General features: G+C 43.8%; 2 protein-coding genes across 2 annotated transcripts; both read left to right on the top strand.

The window, feature by feature from the left end:
* Positions 1-2305: 2305 nt before the first annotated feature.
* Positions 2306-3383, top strand: E1B28_000800 (uncharacterized protein; the record flags this gene model as incomplete). The annotated part of the gene is made up of 5 exons (XM_043146667.1): positions 2306-2332; positions 2388-2549; positions 2601-2749; positions 2799-3181; positions 3238-3383. 5 exons carry the CDS (start codon positions 2306-2308, stop codon positions 3381-3383), a joined length of 867 nt encoding a protein of 288 aa, XP_043015370.1.
* A 2232-nt stretch (positions 3384-5615) lies between these two features.
* E1B28_000799 (uncharacterized protein) lies at positions 5616-6074 on the top strand (the record flags this gene model as incomplete). Its single annotated transcript, XM_043146666.1, has 1 exon — positions 5616-6074. One exon carries the CDS (start codon positions 5616-5618, stop codon positions 6072-6074), a length of 459 nt encoding a protein of 152 aa, XP_043015369.1.
* Positions 6075-9762: the final 3688 nt, after the last annotated feature.

Genomic DNA, 9762 nt, shown 5'->3' with positions numbered 1-9762 from the left:
TTCAGTACGCCTGAAGTGCGCCTTTGTGGCATCACAAAGCTGTATAGAGTATCAATAGTACCCTTACGAATAACCAGCTTTTGTGACATCATTATAGCGAGACCGGGTTTGGTCTCGCTTCATACAATTGTTGCCATAAATATTAGAGAGTCCACATATCATCTCATGTGTAGCTCAAGGTGCGCTGTGGACATTCATATCATTATTCTAGATTGTCTCCCCCACATCGTGAATCATCTCATGTCCACATATCGAGACACGACCCGAAGGCCACCAATGACAACCAAAAGATCGATAGCTGAGCTTATGGAAGAGAATGAATAAGAGGGTTCGAGCTCAAAGAGAATACGACAGGGAGGCGTGGCGACCACTAATAGTAAAGGAGCATCTGGGGCTTTCGCAATGCGACAAGGGGTATTGTTAATCCTGTCCCAACTATCATAACAATTGCAGATGCCAAATATACCCAAACACGAGGTTACCAAGGCTAGCATTAACGACTGTCCGGTCCTGCTTGCTATCGGTGTGGTAGCCTTGATCATTTTGCCAAGCAGTGTCCTGCTCGCTTTGACATTCGCTACATGTCGCAGGAGGATGCCATGGACTTCTACCAGCAGCAGGCCTTGGATAAGGATACTGCACAGCTGTCCCAGTCATCTGAGCATGTTGTTGGAGCAGAGAAGAAGGAGGATTTTTGACTTTTAGGCAGGTGAGCTCTGGTATACCCCTGTCTACTTCTAATCGCTATGCTTGTCTCTATCTACACCATCCAATACACGAGGATGATTCAGAACCACTGTCTGAACCTGAGACTGCTAGCAAAGTCATATCATCCCCTACTTCTTCTTCTCTCTCCCCTTCCATTCCTTCCACTCCCCCCACTCTTTCCTGCCTTCCTAAGCGTCATCGCTGGGAACGGCACCTCCCAGAGTTCTTTAAAATTGCTGCTACCCCTAGCAAGAACTCCCTTGAGATTCCACTAGAGCTCCAGGCTACTGATTCAGGTGTGTTGAGGGTCACATCTGGATTGGTGGATTCTGGTGCAACTGGTGATTTCATTGATCGGGAGTACGCCTCTGCCAATGGCTTTGTGCCTAGGCCTCTCTCTCACCCTATCCCTGTCTACAATGTTGATGGCTCCCTGAATGAGAATGGTTCTATTCGGGAGATGGTTGATATTGTACTCGGGTACAAGGGCCACACTGAACGTACTCTCCTTTCTGTCACCTCTCTGGGCAAGCAGAATGTTATTCTAGGCCATTCTTGGCTTAGGAGACATAACCCAGAGATTGACTGGTCTGCAGGGCAGGTCAAGATGAGTCGCTGTCCGCGTGTTTGTAGGACTTGCAGAGATGAGTCTCGACATGATGCTCATGTCCGTCGTACTCAGTCAAAGCAAAAGCGCAAACATGCATCTCAGCCCTTGCCTGCCTTTGTAGAGGAAGTTGATGACGAGGATGATGATGTTCAGTGTTCACCATTGGATGTTGACTCAGTTTCTGGATCTGATTCAGAGACTGTGGTTGAGGAAGGTGATCGCATTTTTGCATGCAACCTTCATCCAGTTCCTTCCTCCCATTCCATTTCAGCTACTGGCACTGTTTCTCAGTGTTTAGCTGAAGCTCTTTCAAAGCATCATCAGACAGAGACATCTCTTTGTGATGTTTTGCCTGCATCTTTCTGGGACTTTGAGGATGTGTTCTCAAAGGAGTCTTTTGATCATCTCATCTGTGACTTAAAACAAGAATCACGTCCAGCTTTCTTGATAGAGGTGGAGTTCAGACTGCTCATTTATTGGTAGCAGTCTGTATGACATAGGATTGGTGTTTAGGCTTAACCATCTCAGCAGCCATTGTCCAAATGCCAAAAGCGGTCACCAAATGTTCCTTGTACTCCACACAACTGTTATTCATCGTCTCAACATTGAGTTTTGTCACTGCAGCTGTTCCATTCCTCCCCATATCCAGGTTCTTTGCCATTGTCTCTATCCTGCTACCCAGGATGCAGTCAGAACATGTTTCACATTCTCTCTCCTGGAACAACTTTACACCTTATTACTCGTATCCAAGCTCTCGACGATGGACATGTATAGCTATCTTGAGAAGCTAACTCCAACTTCTTGTCTTAATGATACCACGTCAAGGTATCCAGCTCTATGAAGAGTCTTAGGTCAATGGAGGCATCTTATGATGCTCAAACGAGCAGGAAGAGGGCATGATGACTCCGGAGTGGATAGAATGGTTGAGGGAGAGCTTGCTATACAATGCCCTTTGTGCCCATGACCCGGGGTTAATCTTGCTGAAGGATGGGAGACAGCATCAAAGGAAAAGAGGTAGCTGATTTATTGTTCTTTGGAATGTGATTCAACTTTGCTAACTAGTTTTCAGATTTTGTATGCCTTGTTGCTTTGCATTGACTTTAACTTCAAGCTCAAGAATCAGCTAGTATCCTCGTGGTCAAGGGACCCAGGGTATGATGATGGATGGGCATATTTTGTCCCACACAAACCATATGAAGAGCATGTATTGGCACACACAGATGATTCAGATGTAGGCTTTAAGTGTTCCTTTCCTAGCTTCTATTGACTAACAATGGTACAGATCAGCTCCTGTGTAGGCTTCGTGGCGCTGGCACAGCAGAACACTAGGAATTCATGTGGGTTGAGATATACAGGAATAGGCGCGGTGGTCTGTGGTAGAAGTGAGATGGTTCTAGCAAATGGTGTTGGAAATCTTGAGAAGGGTGAAAGGTATGTACATGATACTATTTCATTTCACAATAAGCTGACAATAATTTAGATATGCCAACTCGGACTTCATCTACACTTATGCCCTTCATCATCATCTTCAAAGTTTCCAACAAGTCTTCTTAATGTTAAAGTTCATGCTGCTGGTCATTGTTGCATACAACATTGCTTGCCAGTGGTTTGTTAATCTATCCCAGCAGATGGTGTCATGGAAAGAGAATCTGAAATCACCAGATTGGGTGTCTATCATTCATGAAAAACTCGACTGTAGTTTGTGTTGGGGAATAGGCTATGCTGACTGCAAATGTGTAGAGAGAGTTTGGGGTGGATTGAACGCTGCTGGATTTACAACTAAATCAATGAGCCCCAGATCAAGAATTCTGATGCTGAATGACCACATTGGGCATCATAACTGGTCAAAATTTCTTGGCCTAGGTATGATTACTTTCTACTGTTAGCTAAACTACGATTAATGACCAATTATATCTCAGGTACAACAATATTACGGTATTACACCCAGGCTATCAAAGATCAGAATCAACAAACTGAAGCACACAGAGGACTATCAGACTCCATTGATGGGAAGCTCCTTGGGAACTGGGAGAAGATTTCACAAGACAGGTGTAAATCCCTATAGGCTGAAAAAGATGTGTGAGAAAAGGTTCTCATTATGTTTCGTCCAGAGCTGATGTATGAGATCCAGATCTTTCACAAAAGCAGGTTGAGAAGGAGCTCGCCGATGCTGAATCTGACCATCTGAAGAAGGGTGGGATATTATACCATACAACAAGTGCTGCATCATTCTTGACGTTAGGGTTGGCTTCGGAGGAATCACAGTAAGTGCTGTCTTACTGGTAGGAAAAGCTTTCAATCTTATATTCATCAGATGAAAGCTGCAGAAAACTGTAGCTGACACCAACAACTGCACAGATCATCATCAGAAGATTCTCTGTCAGGAGGGTGAATCCTTCAGTACATATTTTATATCTTATCTTATCGTTTCTCCTTTCTGTTCTGTTCAGTTCCAAGTTGTTCTGCATGTCCTCAACAGGGTCCACATACAATCTAACGTCTGCATCTGCCAGTGGCTGCAGATCCTTCTCCCAGTCTCCAGCCCCTACCAGGCAAATCAGTGTTTTATGTCCTGCGTGGTAAGTTTCAGCAAAAGCTTTGGCTCGATTGTGGATTCCATTGATTATGGTTCATGATTTCACCCCCTGACATTGACCCAAAATATTCTCATACTTGAAGATAAGCATTTGTGTCTTTAGCCTAAGTGTGTGATGCACGCCATCCAAAGCATCAAAACACTGTGCTTTCTGGAGTCTTGCCTCCATATCTGCTAGACCGTCAACACATGCTTGCTGTCATACATTGGGTGAGAGATGATGGCAACCACAACACAATGTTTTCAGGGTCTTCTTCATCATTGGATCTGTCAAGAAGCAGGTCCCCCATTGCAGTTAACGCCTTCAGCAGTCCTGGTATATAGATGAGCCGTATCGATGACCATGACTATAGTTTCTTGCATAGAGCATTACACTGTTCTAAGAGAATGTCATGAACTGAACCAGGGGTGGTACCTACTGCCGACTTTTTCGCATAGAGTCAACTGCAGTTGGACTTGGCATACGATCAAGGGAAATATCATGTGAAATGGGTTGATTCATAGGAGAGTACTCCTAATCTTAGAGAAGGGGTCATCAGTATAGGAGTACAACCCTTTCTATTAGATAGGTATATAAGCAGTACTTAGTAGTAGATAGTTCCCTAGAATTTAATCTCCTTTGTCCTCCTTTATCCTTTCCTATCTTTGCCTTTCACCTCTGCCCCATTCACTTTGTCGCTCCACGTCGTCCAGATCGCCTTTATTAGGGGACTCACTGTCCAATTGTGGTCTGGACTTGTCCTAGAGTCTCTTCTCTTGTGTTAGAGTACAGGATAGGGTACGCATGGATTAGGTATGTGGTACACTACATTGGTGTACGTTGGGTACTGTCTATCATATGCTCTCGTTGTCATTGGAGTACCAGCTTGTGAGGATATGGTCCTCATCACAGGACACTCTCATTGCTGAAGGTTTACTCTTGCTATAGGAGTACGGTTCGACATACAGTTCACGGATATTCACAATATCGGACATCATCATTATTCATTCTCCTTGGTCGCCAGCTCTTGTCATCCTCTATTGCTAATAGGCCCGTAGGATGGTTCGCCAGCATTAGTCTGGAGTATGATCTCGTAGTAGGTCGGAGTACAGGGGGTTGGTACCCCTCGGAGTATGCCTTATGTGGGTGTTGGGTTGTTTTAGGCGTATGCTATCCTCAGCATCAGGGCTCGAGGCCCGGCATATGCCTAGGCAGTATACTAGAAGAGGAATGATCTAAGATGAAGAGAGGAAAGAAATGGAGTTGATCGGAGTGTGTCGGAGAGCAACAAGGAGAGAGCAGGGGATAGTGAAGAGAATGACGGAGTCTTGACAGTAGCCAAAGTTATTGGACAACGGCTCCCTGAGTCGAACTGCCTTAGACCAGGTCACTGGGAAACCAGAGTCGAGTTTAATTCTAAAGAATGTAACTACTAAGTCGTACATCTTATATAGGATAGAAATGTACAAGGTCCGAGATGGAGACAGTAGTCGGATCCGCATTCAGACTGCCGACTCCCAAGCCGATGGAGTAGGCTTAATGGGAAGTACGGAGATTAAGGTAAGTGGAGTAAGTAAGAATAGAATGAAAGTGATTGTGACCAGTCAGTCCGTATCAGTCCAGCATGGATGTAACAAGCACCTGGTACAGACATCAATCTAATATCTCAAGATCAAGGCAACATGTCTGTACAAGTGGAGCATGGTACTGGTGTGATCTGAATGGTTCTGTCCTGGATATGGCTGACAGGACACATTGACCTGAATGATGGTACGGACGAGGGCGACAAAGTGCTTAAGGAGGTTTGGGCTAAGAGCAGGGCTAAAGCTGCTCGGGCTAGAGAAGAGGTTATGCTGATTCAGGAGGAAATGCAGCGGACACTTCGGTTTTTAGGGTGGAAGGCACAGTGGTGGAGAAGCAGAGTTGATTCAAGAACAGTCAACGTAAACCAGGGGCTTCAAGAAGGCTTGCAATCCTACATGCATAAGCAAGAACATTTTCTGAGGCGGCTGGAACATAAATGGCGCATAATGTGGAGTGTGCCTCTGGAGGATCCCATGGATAAAGAGGGCAACAGTGAGGAAGACCCAGATAACAACGAGGAGGATGACGAGGAAGATGATAACAATATTGATAATGAGGAGTATAGAGATGAAGAGAGTGCAGAAGGAAGTGTATAAAATATCTAGAACCTGTTTTTTGGTTATTTTTGAATGATTGCTGCACTAAAATCTATACAATATAGTACTATACAACCCCTTTACCAGTAAGGCCAATTGGCATAGTGGTAAGAGTGCATGTCACCACTACTAACTCTTAAGGCCTACAGTTCAATCCCCTTTGCAGTACTTTTGAAATGGGACTGTCTGGTGGCCTGGGAGCCATGGGCTCAGAGCTTGGTTATGGGAAGCTGGCCAGAGTTTCTAAATATTACTCATGTGGCTTTTCTATTTAGGAAGGCAGAGCAGAGCAATGTGAGGACAGATGCCCTTGGATTGCCCTCAGATAGCCCTTAGGGGTGACTACCCTCATTGATGCTTCAGGCCTTAGAGCCAACTACCTTTACTGAACCTTTCAAATAGCAGCTTGGGTTGGAAATCGAGCAGTACCTGTGGGTCTTTTGTAATACCAAACCCAACACTAGCAATTAGCGTAGTTGATTTGTGGAGGTCGGTATCAATGGACACTCTCAGCAAGGTTCACTGAGAACTCTAAGACTAGACTTCAAGGTGGGGCTTTTTATGGTTCAAAACAAATTTCAATTCTGTGTTCACAAGTCACAATGACAAAGGCTTTCTACAAAGTTCACTACTTTGATGAGGTGTTCAATTCTTTCTAAGTTCAGATAGAACTATCAAATTCAATTCAAATTCAAGTCAAAGCAACTCTACAAGTTCAAAGTTTCCAAGTACCAAAGTGGCAACAAATTCAAATCAAATTCAAAGTTCAAATCTAATCTTTTCCAAATACAAACACCAACTTCGAGGAAGTGGGGCAAAGTATGAGCCAGAGTCCCCTAGTGAAAGCACTTAGGCTTCTGTCGTAGGTTACTGGGGAAAATACTGCTGCTACCACCCTTCCTTATATATGCTTTTTCGAATAAATAATAATCAAAAGTCGAAGATATGGTAAAAAGTCGAAAATATAGAGAAATCCCTTTCAGAGATACCAAAGTACCCTTAATCAGGTATAGTACATGTCAATTAGATATAAAACTGTCCAGAATATAGTACTCCTTATTCCTTTTCCTCATATTTTCTTTATTCCTGTTCCGAGTCGGATATCTTTGACATTTGCATGTGGATACATCCTGACCCCTTTTTGTTTCCAAGGCGAGTCCCCATGTGCTCCCTTGTTCTCTCTTGTTCTATCTGATCTGGAATAGTCCAAAACTGCTCGATCTACATTCCAGGGATCGTCTCTATGGTTCTTTCCTGGTAGAATATCCTTTCTGACCGGACATCTTCGACATCCGCCCCTTTTCTTGTTTCCAGCTGTAAGTTACAGCCACCGGCATTGTTTCCGTTCCTTAAGTCCGAAGTGGACTTTAGATAGTTACATCCGTCCGATTGTTACTTCCAGATGTACTTCTAAGAGTTGTTTCCGTCTTTTCAACCAATATCGAAGAAATCAATAAATTGCTAGTAAAATCAAGTGTCCCCATGTTTGCTACAAGTATTTGCGAGTGAGACAAGGCCTATGCAAATGAACGAAGGTTTTTAAAAGGCTGCTTCATTGGTTCCTACAGGTTTCGGAACATCGAAGACTCTCGTCTATAAGGTAATTCGTACTTTTCGTACTTCGGCTAACCCGCAAATAGACCTGTGCTTTGACTAGCAGCTTGGGCTTGCTCTAATCCTCATATTATGTTCCCATTTTGATTATATTATATATAAAAATGTTAAAAATGCGTTTATTTAGGTACTAGTAGAGTATATCCGCAATAGCGGTTCATATGGACCAAGCGGATGCTACGGAAAGAAGTAAAACACACGCCCAAGACCAAGGACGAGGTGAAGTTAAGTGCGAGCGATCAGAGAGGTGTCCGAACATGTGCAAGCATCAGAGAGAGACTGTCTTCGGACAGGTCAGAGAGAGCTAGCGCTCTCGGATAGGATTGAGGATCGGATTCCATGCGCTGAACCATACGAGTTCTCGCCAAGAGACTAACCAATGAATAGAGTCCAGTGATATTAAGAGCTAGACTCTTCCAGACCGTGTGCATCTGAGATGCCTGGCGGAAAGAGCTAGCGAAGTTAGAGGTATATGTTAGCGGTATTAGCGAGCAAGAATGCAGCTAGATAGCATCACCTGCAAGAACCCAGCATGGGCAGCCAAGCCCAAAGACAATTTGTAAGCTAGTGTAGAAATTGTATATATACCAGGCCTGTATCTGTAGTTAAGGCAAGCAAGTACTGCCAGTGTGTAGGAAAGTTTCGGAGCAACTGCCCACGCGTAGCCTCCAAATAGAGATTAGATTTGCCCTGTTAAATCAGTGATTGGATAAGAGATTGGATAAGAGCGAGCAATTCAGAGAACAGTTCAGAAGACCTTCAGAGTTATTCAGAGAACAGTCTTTGTATTGAGTTTCATAGTCCACCGAGGACCCCTAGCTTTCCACTCTCCTTTCTAAGTCCACTGGAACCAAAGCAACCCTAATACAAAACCCCTAGCTGTTCAAGTGCATAGCACAGATAGCTGTAACTAAGAGCTAGCTTTCCCTAGTCTTTAGTATTACCCTCTTTGAGATAAGAAGTGTACCCTTTGACAAGCATTTCCACCCTTGCAATTCTTCTGGGGTGTTGAGTGGTGATAGACTCTTCACAACTGGGATAGCTATATTGTTGAGGATTGATTGATTTGTCAGTGCTACACATAGCACTGATAGGTTGGTTTGTTCTTTAGGATAGAGGTTGATATATCATTCCCAGCGCCCATTAACGCCTGAATGCGTTAAGGACATTCAAAGCTTTCTAGGATTCACGAATTTCTACCGAAAGTTCATTCATGGGTACTCCAACCTTTCCCATCCCTTGAATGACTTAACAAAAAAGGAGCACATATGGAAGTGGGAAGCCCCCAAGCAGAAAGCATTTGACTTGCTAAAGAACACAGTATGCTTGGACCCAGTACTCCATTTCCCTATCGATCATGCACCATTTAGGGTTGAAGCAGATAGCTTGAACTTTGCAATGGGGGCAATCTTGTCCCATGTTAAGGATGTGTGGAGATCGACCAGACCCAAGTGGACCCAATGAATAGAATGATAGATAGAAAGAAAGAAGAAATGAAGAAGTGATCAGAAGTGATTGGAATGTTTTGGACAGCGTTGAGAGAGACGAGAGTGATGAGTCTTGACAGTAGCCGAAGTTATTGGACAACAACTCCCTGAGTCGAACTGTCTTAGACCTGATCAATGAGATAACCAGAGTCGAGTTAAATTCTGAAGTACTAGCTATTAAGAAGTACATCTTATATAGTACTCGAGATATCTAAAGGAGATAGAGTGAAAGTAAGTGAGATCCGATCAGAGTCCGAGTCGGACAGACTAAGGAATTAAGCGAAGTTAGTAGACTGTATGGACACTTGGCCAAGTAGAGATAGTGGAGTAAATAATGTGAATGTGTGGAGTATAGGAATGATAGTAAGTAAAAGCATCTTGGTCTTTGTTACAAATAATCCTTGGTCATAGACTAGGGACTGGATGGAAGTGGACCGTAATCCAGTTGGTCCAGAATGGATCCGGCACAGATATAACATCCCAGAAGCAAGAGGATGGGTGGGTGCTGATCGCATTCTTATCAAAGGGGTTGAATGAAACCAAGAGAAACTACGATATCCACAATAAGGAAATGTTGGCTATTATGC

This window comes from Marasmius oreades, chromosome 1, assembly GCF_018924745.1.
Source record: "Marasmius oreades isolate 03SP1 chromosome 1, whole genome shotgun sequence".
NCBI lineage: Eukaryota > Fungi > Basidiomycota > Agaricomycetes > Agaricales > Marasmiaceae > Marasmius > Marasmius oreades.
This window is presented reverse-complemented; position numbering and strand designations above follow the sequence as displayed.